We start from the raw sequence: 16,604 nt of genomic DNA, 5'->3' as shown, positions 1-16,604 counted from the left end.
TGAGCTTTGGAGAGAAGGAAAAACAACAAAAAGACTCGGGAGAAGGGGGGGGAGATAACGCTAACATAGGAAAGTTCTGAGACATAAAATTAAATTGGGTATACTGTCCTCTCACCTCCGATGTTGCTGAAAAAGCTCTGGATTAAACCAACCGACACGCTCATACGCAGTCCATAATTTGCTTGCCTTGTTGACATCGATCTTGCAAGCTTGTTGCGCGTCTGTTTTGCGAAATTCTTTACCGACATTCAGAGCCCTAACACGAGCCTCGAAAATGCGGCGCTTGCTGCACAGATACGTTGCACATGACAGCCTCAAAGTGGCAGCAAGGTTGACCTCGGCAGGATTAAGTAGGTGCCGATCTGGATCGTTGCTCAAATCTAGCATTTGGCCCTTCCAGTCCGCCTTTAATGCTTTCGCATTGCCACCAAGAGTTGAGATGGGTGGGGACAAGTCTTCGAGGGAGTTGTAATCTGTATCATCGCGATTTGTTCCTATGGCCCGAGTCGCCTTGGAAATTTGCGGTACAGATGAAACAAATGAATCAAGGGCCTTGTGCTTGGGAGTGGACCGCGGTGTACGTTTGACTCGAGGTGTACGTTGCACACGGGGCTGGGAAGTAACTGCTTTTTTGGCGGGTGCCGGGGCAATCCTTTTCAAATTCGCCTCCAGAGCTGCAGGACGGCAACGATTCATCATGGCCAACTGACGTTCTAACGTCTCACGTTCCTCTTTAGCCCAGGCTACTGGATTGCGGTTATACTGAGTCGAAACAATCGGTACACATGAAAGAGCCAGGATATACTCATCACGCGTCGGTTTGTTCAATTTATTGTCAAATCTTGCCATATGTGTATTGATATGTTGCTCGATCAGTGCTTCTGCTGTTGGGGGAAGCATTGGTCCAAATAATGGCTCATCAGTGGCAACATCAGCAACAGGATCATTGCGAGGGAAAAGCACAGGATCTGTGGAAGATCCGACCACATCGCTGTCGATTTGCTCAGAAACTTGCGACTTCCTTTTCTTGTTCCCAGTGTAGGGAGTGACTGGTGGAGATGGCAAATCCATTTCTGACTGTGTCCGCTTCCGATCAGCTGAGATGGGAGGAAGTTTAATCTCGTGGTTTGAAGACAGATCCTGTGACACTGCAAAGTGTGAAAATGGAGGACTGAACGTCTCAAACGGTTTTGCTTCTGGAGGGGACATGAGGCTGGAAACAGATGGTAAACGATTCATGTTGGCTTTCTGGCTTTGTTCCAATTGCAAAATGCCATTGAACGAGGTCATTAGAAATGAATCTGCAACCCGAACAGGGTTGATGCGAAAGCCAGAATATTAGTTTATGATGAACTATAAGATGCGACCGGCAATATGATGGTTATTTTTATAGTCCTTGAATGGCAACGGACGATAAAGGCCTGAATGTGTATAATGGAAGTCAATGGAAATGGACTTGCAATATTGGTAAACACATGTGAGTGATTTGTCAGAACAGCTTTCTTTGTCTCTGGTGGCAAATGACAACTGAGTTGACTGATGTCTGACTCAAACTTGGAAAGATACTGGGAGTAGTAAGGAAGGACAGATATCATTCATGAGGGAAATGCTGTTTTTATGGTGATGAGGAAACAACAGCGCCTCGCGATGAGGAGGTGAACTATGAGTCAATGCGCGCCGCCAATGATTGGGCCTGATGGTGTTGTAACGTTGATACCTGATAGGAATAAAACTGCGGGGTGGCGCGTGGCGGTAAGTGGCATCATTCTATGAACTGTAACATACTCTGTGCTTAATGTCTTATTCTCTATTGTTCTCTCCAAATTGCTAGAATTGCGATTCATTTTCAATTGAATGGGAGGCGGATACGATTGAATAGCAAATCACAATACTCTATACTTGTACTCCAGGATGTTCATCACATGATAATGGACCGGTATGGTGTGGTCTATCAACTCCATACTTCGTACCCCTGGTACTATATGTGCTCCGTACTCTGTATGTATATCACTGATTATGATCTGGTGGAGATACCACATGACAATCAATGCCAAGGTGAGTGGAGGTGGAGAAAATAACTGTTAGTAACGCTTGTGACCCTTTGTAAGGCGGTGGGTAAGTACTGATGATAGGCGCAGCTAGTGAAAGATCTCAATTCTCGAAGACTGGCCTGGGTGAAGAAGGTGAAGACGATGAATTCCATGTGTAGATGCTACATACCACCGTCCATCCAGATTCCTCGAGAGTCTTTAGCCCCAGTTTTTGTTTTTCCGGTTTATTGGTTTATTGATATTTGACGGAATATTGATATGCCCAATGGTACCTGAATATTATTGTGATTTTTCAGAATATCTATTAATTAAGTACGGACTGCAATAGCTGCCGCCGGCCCTGGTATTGATGCCTAAACTCATGTCAGCTACAGTAGTATGAGTATTATATGACATCATTGCCTTATGTCAGACACCCAGAAAGAGAATGTGCTGATAGTACGAGTACAGACATTATCAGTTTCAGCTGATACTGTCATATTGAAATACAGTGCGGCCCTGGTTAACCGATATAATTCTTCCCTCTATGAAATATCGGCTATCTGAGAATATCGCAAAAGTGAGGTTCTATTGATTATCTAAGCCAACTATCCAGTGTGCCCTGGGTCCGCGATGTGATTATCTCACTCTCCAGGTCTCGTTCAAGGCGTTCAAGGGACCGAAGAAGAGATGCTCTAGACACATCCTGCCCTTCCATATAAGAAATCAGCAGTCGCACAGCATTCAGATCTTCCAAAGGCTTTGGAAGTGGTGCTGGCTCCGGAGAATCATCCTCTTGATCATCATTATATACATCTCCAGTATTTGAAGCCCCTGTAATCAAATGCTCAAGCAAAGTCTCAGATGATAGCTCTTCCTCACTCTCAACAACCAATAACTCTTCCACTGGGTTTAGGAAGTTTCCAATATCCATGCAGTTTGAGAGGCGGCCAGACTGCTGTACATGTCCATAAAGAGATGATAGATTTGGAGATTCAATTGGAAGTTGCACTGGATTAAGAACCAGTGTGCTTTTATAGAAGCAGGCAAGGATCGTTGTACTCAATATGTCATGATTCCAAGCTCGTACAGGCCATCGAATGCAATCCAACAGTGTCACAATCTGTAGTGGATCTTGATTGCATTCATAATGGTAAAGAATGAATTTCAACCATTGTTTCCGGTAATATATCTTGATATTTTGTATAATCCCTTGATCAAGAGGCTGATACTGGCTAGTTGAGTTCTTTGGCAGCCAGCAAATGCGTATGTTCGGTGGTGGTGGCGCTAATTCAAGTCCAGCTAGATGTGCAGCAAAATTATCCATAGTAAGAAGGACTGCTCGCTTGCCAATATGGCTATAGAATGCTAATAACCACTCTCGCATGACAATTTGATCCACCCAGGCCTTCTTATTCCATCGCCACTCAGCTCCCATTGCAGGTATGTTGACATTGCGGAGAGCTCGTGGCATACGTGCTTTACCAATCACCCAAACTGGCAATCGATCAGTTCCAGAGGCATTAACGCAGCAGATAACTGAGATCCGGCTTTTATCCCGTTTGACACCAGGCCTATTGGCTGAAGATAGGCTCTGTGATGGGGGCATACGCCAGAAAAGCCCTGTTTCATCCATATTATATATATCATCCTCATTATAATCCCCTGCAATTGTGCGTATAGCCTTCATTTCTTCCTCAGCTTCTTGTGGAACCGAGCCTGCTTCACCGTGATGTGTATGCTGTTTGATATTGAATCGCTGCTTGAATCGGTGTAGCCATCCGTTGCTGAATATGGGTGGTGGTTGATCGCGATATTGAGGTAAAGAATTCCAGATTTGGCGTGCTTTTTCAACAAGGATATCACCACTGATATATGCGCCCCTTAAATTGAGTGTATGCTGCCATTCATAGAGGATGTTTTCAAGGTCATTCCACTGGCCAGTGCCTTTGCGACCAGAGGCGGACGGATTTGATTTGGAATCAAGATATTGATATTGAGAGCTCAGAATATCAGAGACGGTAGATTGGCTTAACCGGTGATTGTATTCAGCATAAAACCATGCTATACAGGCTTTGTGTTGGACGGCGAGGCTGATTGTGAGCCCAATCCCGCAATGCCTTTCGCTGGACGTCAGAGATCAGCCTTTTCAAGGATTGTGGCATTATTATTGGCTGAGCAGTAAGGTTTCCACTAGGATGAGCTTCTCAGATAGACGATATGGCTTCAGATATATCGGGGATCGGGGTTCGGTGGCAGGGCGAGGTGGCAGGGCGAGGTTGAATTATATGGGGTGGAATCCATCCCAGAGAAAGTGATCGGCTAAGCGAGGTTCGGCTATACGGGGATCGTCTTGGCGAGGTTCGACTGTACTGTATTATGATGACCACCTCCACTGTCGACTCGACGATGACATGGAAAACCCGAGGAAAGGAATAGGGCAATCCATGCAATCAATAACATTGGCATTCAGGGCTGAGGTTGGCTCTCAGTCCATCACATGAAACTGTTTCACTTCATCATTTTCAGATGGCATCAATGTTAAGTGGCATGATAACAACCAGGTGTATGAAGGCTAACACATCTGTTTGATCTGTTTGCTTTCATCTACTCAACCAAGGGAATAACAAAGTAAGCCAGTGTCTTCACACTCTGATCATTAGATGATATATGCCCTTTAGGGCAACTGGCAAATTCTACTTCACATGGCATAGAACTTATTTAAAAAAAAAATTACATTGTTTCTATAAATAACTGATTCATGTGACTGGGATGCTGAACTTTGATTCTGCTTTGAATGGAAATGCAGTGTTTTAAGTTTTGACTGGCTGGGTGGCTTTTTTGTACTTTTTAGCTGCCCGGATGTCACGCCTGCCCACAGGCGAAATGTGGCTCACCACACCGATATGCAATATTTTATATAGATATCTTGGATGTATAACGGCTTAAAATCCTAAATCTTATATCTAACATTGAATATAGAATTCTGATTTAATAAAGGGAGAAAGTCTCAGAATATTCTGCTCCGTCGGGGCCGCTCATTGGTGGGCGATCGGTGGGTGGTTAGGCATCCGATTATGGAAAAAATTGTATCAAGATCTAGTCCTTCGTTGCGCTCCTTGATAGCGGCGGCTGCGGCGGCTTCTTCAGATACTAATTTATTGATCTATCTATTCCTTTTTACACATTTCAAATTTCCTACTATAATTTTTGAACTGAACTTCTTATATAGTAAGCGATAGATATATATTTATTTATTCTATATATATACATATATACATTTTTAATCCATGTTAATAACTTGTATATGGAGAACAGAATATATGGATTTCACGATGACCATATATATAAAAGTCCTATCTAAACAATCCAATCTACCTCTAATAATCTAAATCATGAAATAAAGAAAAATACACATCTGTCTATATCTATAAATGCGTATAAAAACCCAAGATCATAAAAAAATATAGTATTCAATCCAATATATATGATTTTTATTTGTGTATGTATTCTTGTATTTTTTGGGATACTTAGGATATAGAATCTAACTTTATTTATATTGGCCAAAAAAATAATGGGACATTCGCTAAATAGGATATAAAAAATTGGCAGATCAGTGTGGCCCATCCAAGGTGAAATGTGGGTGTCCATAGTTGTGACAAACTGCTTCCTTGCCCAAGGGCCATGCTAGGATTCTACCAGATAAAGTAAAGATATCAATGCAAAATGAGTTATTATAGAAAATATCGGGACTTGATGACGTTTAATTATAATCTTTATGTTTTCAATTCTTTTTACTTCATAGTAGAGTTCCATCTGCAAGTAATCCCAATTGGTTATTATTCAGCCAGCAGCCCAAACTGAGGACTACTCGAAAATCACTAAATACCACTAGAAGAAAGATCATGAAGTTATGTAAGTCGCAGAGTTCTATTTTCAATAGATCTTTTATCCAGATTCAACTTTATTGTCTAATATTAGTCTAGATCGAAGTCCCAAGAACCCCCTTGGAGATAATCCTAGCCAGAAAAAAAAAAGAAAGCTTATTAATAAATATTATTGGACTTAAAGTCATGCTTTAATTCTCATCTCATTACTTTAATAAGAAGATAAAAGGATATTTACCAAATGCTTACTAAAAAGAGAAGAGCGGGAATGATAGCTCTAGTGGCTCTAATAACAGAAAAGACTATATTGGAAGTGTAAAAATTAGAATGATAACAATCTGCAAAAAGAAAAAGAGACTGAAAAGATTATAATTATAGCAGTGAGATATAACTTTAGTACACTTAGATATCAGGCTTAAACCCTTTATCAGAGATAGATCATGATTGTTCTCTAAAGGTGGGCTTCCAATCATATCCTACTTATGATAGACTTGACCGGATAAGAGAGCTGTCTTAATCACCTGTTATAATATTATAAGAACCCAGCTATTAATGATCGCTATGGACTCTGAATCTCCCTTAGTTAAAGAAGTCCAACACTGTGAAATATTCATTGAATAGATGGAAGAGTGATATTATTAACTATGCCTAGAAAATGGAAAGTAAGTCATCTACAATAGCATGATCAGATAACTGAATCATTCTCCATCATTGATTGTACCTATCCCTATTGATAAGAATACATTTAATATGTTCAGGCAAACACTAAGAAGCAGCTAAGGATCTATCACTGAGTCAATTAGAGGACCTATCAAAGCTGTGCAGATATGAGTGGCAAATAGAGAAGATATTATTGTCACCGGATGCTGTGGTAATCATGATTTTCTATCTCTTTTAATATTCCTTTGCTGGCCCTCGAAGCTGGTTAAGCTCCCTGTACACTAAAGAAAAAGGCTTAATTCATTTTTTTTCTTTCTGATGCCATTTGATATGTAAAATTAGCGTATTTTTTTCTAGATAGAATAGAATTCTGCATTGCTATTTCTACTTTATGATCTTCTCGATACCTTCATGATGACTAAAGATAGAGACCGATTCTTTTTAACATCCTGAACTTGCTTATTTTGCTGATTCAAATAATAAACATTAACGAAAAAATTGATTAATATTCAAAAAGAAAGATGGAACTAGTATTTTTATCTCGAATAAATTTTTTATAACGACCCTCTCTACTTCAGAACAAGGCTGGCAGCTGCGAGTCTAGTCAATATATTATTAGCATTTAAGAGCGTATAACCATGGATCTTAGCATGTATTAATAGGAACTTCGTTTTTTTCTAATTGTATGGATGCTATTTTACATCATTTCTGACTTGCCTTTAGAAAGAGATAGAACTGGATGACTTGACGTAGAGGCATATAGAGATGATGTTTCTTCCAGCGACTACTTGGTTTAATAGCTATTTTGCTAATATAAACATCAACTCATTAACAGGTGATATTGTCCAGGAATTTAGGAAGATATTCTCTAATCCAGTTATTACGACTTATGTGATATCGTAAAGTGATTGATTCTTTTTTCCAGCAGAAGGACGTTTAACTAGCGTCTATGAAGATAACGATAGTAACCATTTGTGATTTCCGAATTAAATACCTTAGATGCCTCCTTAAAGGAGCTTAGTAAAGCCTTCAAACGAAGAGTGACAGAATTAATAGCTTTTTCAAACATAAATCAATATAGATCTGATATTGAAATGAAAGGCTGCAACTATGAATTTAGAATTGTAATCAGCAGAAAACAAATAGGATTTTATCTTTAATGCAAAATCGATTACAAAAGTGATAAGACCAGTAACTGCCTCTTTGCCTCAGAGACCTTATAGATAATGTTAAAGTTAGTTACTCAGCCACTGCATTCACATGTGATCAGAATGAAGTGTTACCATCTACTCTAAACATAATCCAGTAATGGCATTTGACATCCGTGTATTTTATGTGAATTCTCCGAGAGATGCATATATTTATAACAATACCAATTTAGCTTTTGCTTTTCCTTGGTAAAATGTTTTAATGCCTGATATATAAAATTAGAAACATTAAAATATTACGCTCCTAATTCTACTTGCCAATTATTTATCAATTTAATGACTTAACCGACTTCTTGTCATGGATTTCAAATTATCAACCTTTGGCTATAATTGTATCTTCAAATAAAAAGCAACTGAATGCCACTTGACATATTATGTGATTGAAAAAGCCGTGTTGCAACGATTCTATTCAAGACATTAATGGTTAAGTTCATTAATTAAATTAAGTAGTGATGCATTATCGAAGTAATAGATCATTCGAAAGACACATTTAACTTTGTTAGATAACGTAGCATTTACGTTATAATAGCTACATTCTATATAAATTTCTCAAGCCTGAGGATATAAGAATGTCTTTGAGTACTATTAGAACGATCTAATAGATAATTATTTCTTTTTTTCTAGATCAGATAATACAACTCAGTACTTTTATATTAAGCCATGAATATCTTAAGAAAAATTATATCGCTTAACATCTACAATCAGAATTGGGATGTTCAAGAATCACTATTATTCACTATTCAGTATAAAAAGATATAGTACATGAGCATCTTATTGATTCTGCAGTCCACATTCAAGAGAATTATAGAAGTCTAAATTAACTTAAGCAATAGAAAAGAAGGAACTCTGCCCAGTGAGTTTACTATAAATAGTTAAATTAATATTAAAGTAAACTTCTAGAAAAGATTATCGTTATTTATCTAACGTACTTCACATGTGAAATGTCACACAAGGGCAAATACTATGAAATCGTCCGACGCAACTTCCCGATTTCCACCATAAATATCATCAAAAACACAATGCCTGAGAAACATGATGAAAGCCCAAGTAATGTTGGCTTCAAGCTATGCAAAAGATAAAAATCCAAGCGCTTGACCTTCTGGCAAGATCTATCAAGTGGATCATGAGAAGCTTGATCACCGCGGTGCGGCATGCAACTATGGATGCACATATCAGCCAATCCATAGAGACTCACTGATCCAGAGGATCAACGACTATTGAACATATACTTGACTGTTCCCAAAGGGTTTCCTCCTCGGTTGTCTGGTGTGGAAGATATGGCCAAATGGCTACTTGCAAGGCATGACATGGGACACATTGGGGTAAACTGGGCTAGCAACTTGGTTAAATGGACACGCAAAGTTCACGACTCATTTTATTCAGAAATATGATTATCACAAAGTTCTATAAGACCCATAAGTTATTCTCATTGGTTTACGCTTGCTTAAAACGTAATCGCAACTTATGGCATCCAGGGAGCAGATATCTATAACTTCAAAAAAACTGGGTTTCAGATGGAAGCGATCTTGTTTTACAATAGCTGACAAGCTCCAAACGACATGGCAAAGCAAAAAATGAAACAGCCTGGCAATCACGAATGGGTCATAGTGATCCAGGGCATTGATGCTCATGGCAGGGCGATCCCGCCATACTTCACCATAAACTGTCAATATCACCTTTTTCTTGATATCAGAATAGCCAACTACCAATGGATTGGGTGGGTTATGGCTACGTCAGAAAACAGTTGTATAATAAGTGAATGTGGCTTTGAAAGGATCAAGCACTTTCACAAATACACAAAGGCCGGAATTATTGGTCATTACTGTCTCCTTATTCCTCAATGGCCATGAGAGTCACCATGATAAAAAAAAAAAAGCTAATAATTATTAAAGGTAGTATCATGAAACACTGATTACATTCAAATGCGGTTTTAGTCTCCAGTTTAAACAAAACCCAGTAATTCTAGCTGACTGCACCCGTTTAATGTCAACTAAATCTTGCAAAAATAAAATCTTTGTAATTCTTCATAAATTGGGATAAATTCTGCTTATAAAATGCTTTGCTGCCTATGAAAGATCATGGTCTCTTTAGGATGCTAATAATCGCATTTAAACTTTTTACAAGTATGTAAAATAAACAATAAATGAGTTGTTTCACAATTCAGAAGCTACATTCTCTATTCCATTCAAAAATGACAAATTAAAATAGGATGTTGCTGCATTTGAAAGTCAGAATATGGTGGCAGAATGCCCCTAATACATCCTACTGGACCAATAAATTGTCATTGGAAATATTGTTTAGGTAATAAATAATAGCTTGACATTAAGCATAATCTTATATCTATAGAGATCCTCGATTCTAAGAGACCAGCTGACTAGAACCTCTATTCCTTTGCCTGGTGAATGAATGATTTTTAGTGATTTTTTTTCTTGATTTATTAGAGAGAGGAGAATCATTTGCTTCTTAGAAGACTGCTTTCTATGTTGAGTAATAAGTACTCATGGATGGTGTGGTTATCTCATCAATGATACAGTTATTATATAGTTACAAAAATAAGAGCCCTTTTTCTCGAATTCTAAAAAAATCATGCATATAGTAGTAGTAGAATAGGACATAATGTTATTACACAGTTGCACTGCAGAGGATCTATTGACCGTATGATTCATAATCATACTTTATAAAGTAACCTATCACCGAGAGGCGCGATCGGCGGCGCAAACTAATTACACTGTCTATGTAGTATCCTGTCCATGTTGAAGCATGCCAAATTAATAATTCTATTATTATCTAAGATAGCTTTTTAATTTATCATGGCTCCCTTGGTTACAATTACTGCACCGTGCAGGCCGCTGTGATCTTGAATGTGACTCTGCCTGTATCTCTTCTTCTCTCAATCGCGATCCTCAGCACCAGTTAAGCTCCCTCCATCTTGAATAAAAGCTCATGTCATCATCTTCTCTTTCTGATGCTTATCTGATATGTGAAGCTGGTTGACTTCTTGTTTTAATAGAGCGGCATCCTGCATTGCAACCTCTGTGCTCTTCATGAAATTTTCAAGCATCTACTGAAGATAGAGACTGATTTTGAAACTAGAATCTGCTTTTTCTGTTGATTCAACTGGTAAAGATTGGCAGGTGTTTTCCCTAAGTAGAAGGATTGATTGCTGCTTGAAGAAGATGGTGTTAGTCTTCACGTTAATGCGGAGTTTTGCAAGCACCCTTTCTGGTTTAAATGGAATAAGACCAGCAGCTGCAAACCCACTCAATATATTGGCTTTTGAGAAGGTACGATGAATGTTCGTGTAGATAGATAGGAATCCCATTTTATCAATGGCATGAATGTCTTTTTGCGTCATTTCCCTCATTTGCTGGCCATAATAATGCTTGAGCGGCGCAAAACAACTTATATCGAGGGTGGCTGGAACAATCTTTCTTGCAGTGCAGAAACAATCAAAACTTGCGTGGCTGCTATGGCCGTCGAGGATCAAAGGGCGATATCTGCCAGCGGTCTGAGAGGCAGTATGCTTCACAAACATGTTCTGAAGCCACTCAAATCCCACGTTATCATTTGTCCAGTCATTAACTTATGATGATTCTGTATTCTTTTGGAATAGAGCTGAATACCATTGAGATCAATGCTTTTTCCGGGCCAGGATAATCTGCGGAGATAGAGCATTGAGGGCAATTATTACTAGTAATCCACTCGCGATTTCCAACTTGGATAGATTTGGCATGGCTATCTCTAGTCTCTGACCACAGATAACCTTTGCCATTGATGCCACTCCCATTTGAAAGCCAGTTTCGTCATATTGATATATATCTTGCTCCAGAATGCTATATCTTTAGATGATCTCTTGAACGCAATTAAAGCAGCCTTTTATCAACCCAGGATCTTCGCATTTGGCACGTTAGTAGTCACATCGGCCGGTATATTTTGATTGATTGAAACTCAAGATAAGATCAATAAACCAATTAACGCATAGGCTTTTTGGGGGATTTCAGCCGTGCAGATAGGAGTCATTGGGCAAAATGGCGGGCGTTTGATATTTGAAGAGGTAGGCCGCGCTCATGCATATTTAGAATCCATTTACATAGTCTCTTCTTCAAGTTCTGATAATTTCCGGCCATTTGCAGCAAATTCTTTGCGGAAGCGGACACTATTCAAGCGTTTCATCAAGTTTCTTGATGGCACGTCAAATGCCTTAAGTTTTAGAACGAAATTAATCCTTATAAAAGCATCAATAGCTAATCTAATCCGTTCTTATTTTGAAAACTCGTTCATGATGGATAGTTCGATGGGAATTAGGGTTGGAGATATGGGTTTAGTATTCAGGGGAGACCGCCGACTGCGCCTCTCGGTGATAGATTACGTTATAAGTATATAGAACAAAAAACTGATATTTGCTCTGAGAAATATGTAGACTTAATTTAGAATTTTATTTTTTAAATACTCTTATATATTGTATCAATATATGAATTATAAACTGTTTATTGACACTCTATTTTTACGTTTGCATATTAATGTACAGTATAAGTTGATTATCAATATGTAGCTTTGTAACATTGTGATACATGATATGTATATATAGAATGGCCCCGGCGGACTAGAGTGACGATCATTTCTGATAACCTTTGGCGGTGTATGTTTTACTGCTATGTAGAAGCAATTGAAAAGATCTGATAGATCTAAATAAACATTAACTATACATTAACTACCCTTCAAAAGCATTAAAAGTACATCTCTATAAAATTTTTGAGCTTACATCTAATATTAGCAATCTTATTAGTGATTATAGCAATATAATGATACTATGACTTTGAAATGCTTTACCGAAAGTACCTAAAGATTTCGCAGCAATTATATATATAGAATTTTGAAAGTTTATTTCTGTTTACTACATTTCCATATACTATTAATTTATGCCATACTGGAACATATTAAAAACCACACAAGCACTATTTATATTAATTGAAAACATATATGTATATATATTATATCATACAGGCTATAACAGGTAGTCTGTAATTTAATCAATTGAATACATCTCTAAATATAAACATCATAAACTGTATATTGTCTAATAAAGCTATAAGAATGTATTGCATATGCTCCTTTGAATGTACCCATATATGGTAATAAATGAATAGTCATTTCCAAGAAACTATATAAAACTATATAAGCAAAGCCAAAACCTACTGTCTATTCATCTCTGTTAGGAGTAGTCAGAATGCTCTAAAATATTTAAATAACAGGACTCGCTTTTCTCTTGGCACTAGCGCGTTCTTCTTTTGACTTGATATTTATTATTGAAAGAAATCTTGAACTCCTAGCATATTAAATTAGTTACTAGATTCTGCTCAAGGTAGGTCACTACTGAATATCCTTTCAAGCAGATATTTAATCAGGCGCTAGATCATCATCAATATTATGTTCAGAGATCAAGAACTTAAGATTTTCTAGCATGATTTAATAAAATTTAGAAACAAGGGAAAACTATCAGATATACTACTAATCTTCATTCCATGTCTGTAGATCTGATGTGGGCTTTAACTGCTTTTCCAGGGATCTGTATTAGAGGTCTCAAGTTCATTTCATTTAAAGTATGAAGCGTCCCAAAGCATTGCCATATAGCTTTAGCTTTTGTCTCATGGACATGGTACAGACACACCTCGCTATAAGCACCATCCTGCTTAGCCACTTTCCTAAAATATTAACCATAACCATACCACTTAGTGATTGCTTGGTTACTGAGAGGAGATTCTATATTATGAGTAACGTGTACGCAAACAATAGATCACTTGCTATGCTTACAGGAAAGAATGCTAGTCAGTATATCAGGAGATAAGCTATGTATCCACTCTGTGCAGACTGATGAATGGTGCCAGCTGTAATTTCAGCGATAATTCACAAGATAAATCCTAAGTGATTCACAGGGAGAAGCATTTTTGCACGGATGTCCACAGCCTGTACCTTACTTACATTACGTAAAGGAAAATATTTGTCACGTGACGCGATTAATATTTACTATTTAGGAAAATGGCTAAGCAGGAGGTGTGTTGGTCAATAGCGAATAGAATGGTGTGCCACATCACCTCTCTTGTATTAGTGGCTGTCTATTTCGTAGCTGCAGAAAGACTTGTTGTGCAGTGATAAGTAGAAAAGAATCTATTTCTTTTTGCAGTATTTAGTCAATTTATATATTAGGTGGGGTCTATGATTATCCATAAGAAGGGGCTGATATACAGTAGTCTATTTGTAAATAGAAATAGTTTTTACTGCTATTTAAAATAAGAAAGAATTTGAATAACCGCATACATTAATGCTTATATTAAAAATTACTTAATCCAATCGATAGATAATCAAATCTAATGTATAGGCATTTCATTAGACACCTTTTATCCAGATTCGTAACATATTTAAATGCATCATATAATACTACCGCTCCAGATAACTCTTTCCCGATGGAATAATATAAATAAGAAGGATTATATATCCGCAACAGGGGAATTAAACCATATAAAGAAGGCACCATTATGTTGACCTTCTATAAAGCCAGTTTATAGATTTCGTAATGCTAAATTGGTTACTAGTTGAGAGAATGATCCTCAAACAATCATACCAGTTATCAAATGTATGCCTCCAGATGCTGGGCTTGCATGAGTTTAGGATCTAGATCTTCATAGCTTTTTTAAGCTATATAAATTTAGATCCCAAGGCATTGAATTTCAACGAGGTAATATAGTCATCCTTTGAATTTGGAATGATAGCCACTTTTTTATATGGACCTCCAAACGGTAGAATCGAGTTAGTACGTTTTCTATCATTTTTAACTGTCCTTCAAACCCAGTTCAGCTTTGTAACTGTTCATCGCACAATTTGATAGTTGACTGGCTTGATAGAATCTTGCCTGCACAGGCAGGCTCTTCATCTTCATTTATCAAAGAAGTCATTGATAAAAATATTAAATACCACTTCTAGAAGGCAGATTTATTATTCGTACCTGACAGAATTTTCAATTCATTCTTTGCGATAAACGTGGTCTACCCCTTCAAGTATCAAATGTACGCCATCTTGCTCAGCTTTTATTATCCGCGCGGTCTAAGCCATCAAAAGACATCTCTATCAGCGAGAATTGGTCTCCCGATTTATTCAACGCCATGCTGAACTCAAATCCAAATATACCCGCCAATATGACTATCCGCGTGCCAAATGTGAAGATCCGGGCTTATAAAAGGCTAGTTTAATCGTGTTGAAGAGACTATCCTGAGATACGGCATTGCAGAGCAGGATATATATAATATGGATGAAACTGGCTTTCAAATGGGTGTAGCATCAACTGCAAAGGTTATTTGTGGATCAGAGACAAGAGATAGCCATGCCAAATCTATCTAGCCTGGAAATCGCGAGTGGATTACCATAATAATTGCCATAAATGCCTCTGGACATGCTCCACCCCCGCAAATCATTATGGCTGGGAAAAAGCATCAATCTCAGTGGTATTCAGCTATTCCAAAGGAATATAGAATCAGCTTGAGCGATAATGGCTGGACTAATGATATTCTGGGATTTGAATGGCTTCAGGAGATGTTTGAGAAGCATACTGCTTCTCAGACAGCTGGCAGATATCGTCTTTTAATTCTTGACGGCCATAGCAGTCATGCCACTGCTATTTTGATCAATTCTGCACTGAGAGAAGGATTATTCCGTTATATATGCCTCCTCATTCATCTCATCTACTTCAACTGCTTGATATAAGCTGTTTTGCGCCACTCAAGCATTATTACGGCCAGAAAGTCAGAGAGATGGCAGAAAACAACATCCATGCCATTGATATTGATAAACAAGATTTCATATCTATCTACTCCAGCATCCATGGCCGTGCATTCTCTAAGGCCAATATATTGAGTGCATTTGCAGCTGCTGGTCTTATTCCTTTTAAACCAGAGAGAGTTTTTGCAAAACTCAACATCAAGACACCGACACCACCTTCTTCCTCATCCAGCAACCAATCCTTTTATTTAGGAAGAACACCAGTCAATCTCTATCAGTTGAATCAACAGAAAAAGCAGATTCAAGAGCTTCAAAGCCAATCCCTATCTTCAGTTGTTGCAGAGCAGATGCTTGAAAAGTTTATAAAGAGCACAGAAATCGCAATGCAGGATGCTATTCTATTAAGACAGGGATTCCATCAGCTCCACACGTCAAATAAGCATCAGAAAGGAAGAAGAATATGACACGAGCCTTTATTCAAGATGGAGGTAGTCTAGCTGGCTCTGAAGGTCAGCAAAGGTTGATTGAGAGGGAGGCGATACAAGAGCCATCATCAAGGCCACGGCGGCCAGCACGATGCAGCAACTGCAATGAAGAAGGCAATAGTAGGTTAAAATGTCCTGCTAAATAGTAGTAGATTTAATAGATCGAATACAGTTCAATGTGGCATTTATTTAACTAGGTTGATGAAATAATTCGTATAGAAGAGTTAGTTACTCGCCGCCGCCGCGCAGCTCGGTGTCCGATTACGTTATAGTTAATCTTGGAGAATGATAACTATGTTAATGAAGATAAACCAAGGTTGCATTGTCTTAAACAAGCCTGACTTTTAAAGCTGTTAGGCTAAAGATGGCGCTTGAATAAAGCAGAGCAAAAGATATATGTACCATGAATAGAAATTAATAGTGAGATTATTGATCTAATGCAAAAGAGCAAAAAAAAAAAAAAGGTCTGCTTAAAGTCTAATAAAATATACGATAAAAGTGGCTCACTATAATTTAAAAAATACTTAAAGAAAATAAAAACACGTAATATTTTCTATAGGGAGG

General features: G+C 38.0%; 2 protein-coding genes across 2 annotated transcripts; both read right to left on the bottom strand.

Moving 5' to 3' along the window:
* Positions 1-111: 111 nt before the first annotated feature.
* ACHE_11240S (SWIRM domain-containing protein) lies at positions 112-1,290 on the bottom strand (the record flags this gene model as incomplete). Its single annotated transcript, XM_043275788.1, has 1 exon — positions 112-1,290. The coding sequence occupies one exon, from the start codon at positions 1,288-1,290 to the stop codon at positions 112-114; it is 1,179 nt and encodes a 392-aa protein (XP_043132360.1).
* A 1,335-nt stretch (positions 1,291-2,625) lies between these two features.
* On the bottom strand, positions 2,626-3,720 carry ACHE_11239S (uncharacterized protein; the record flags this gene model as incomplete). The annotated part of the gene is made up of 1 exon (XM_043275786.1): positions 2,626-3,720. The coding sequence occupies one exon, from the start codon at positions 3,718-3,720 to the stop codon at positions 2,626-2,628; it is 1,095 nt and encodes a 364-aa protein (XP_043132359.1).
* Positions 3,721-16,604: the final 12,884 nt, after the last annotated feature.

This window comes from Aspergillus chevalieri, chromosome 1 (assembly GCF_016861735.1).
Source record: "Aspergillus chevalieri M1 DNA, chromosome 1, nearly complete sequence".
NCBI classification, from domain to species: Eukaryota; Fungi; Ascomycota; class Eurotiomycetes; order Eurotiales; family Aspergillaceae; genus Aspergillus; species Aspergillus chevalieri.
Note: the sequence above shows the minus strand (reverse complement) of the source record. Positions and strands in the feature narration are given on the sequence as shown.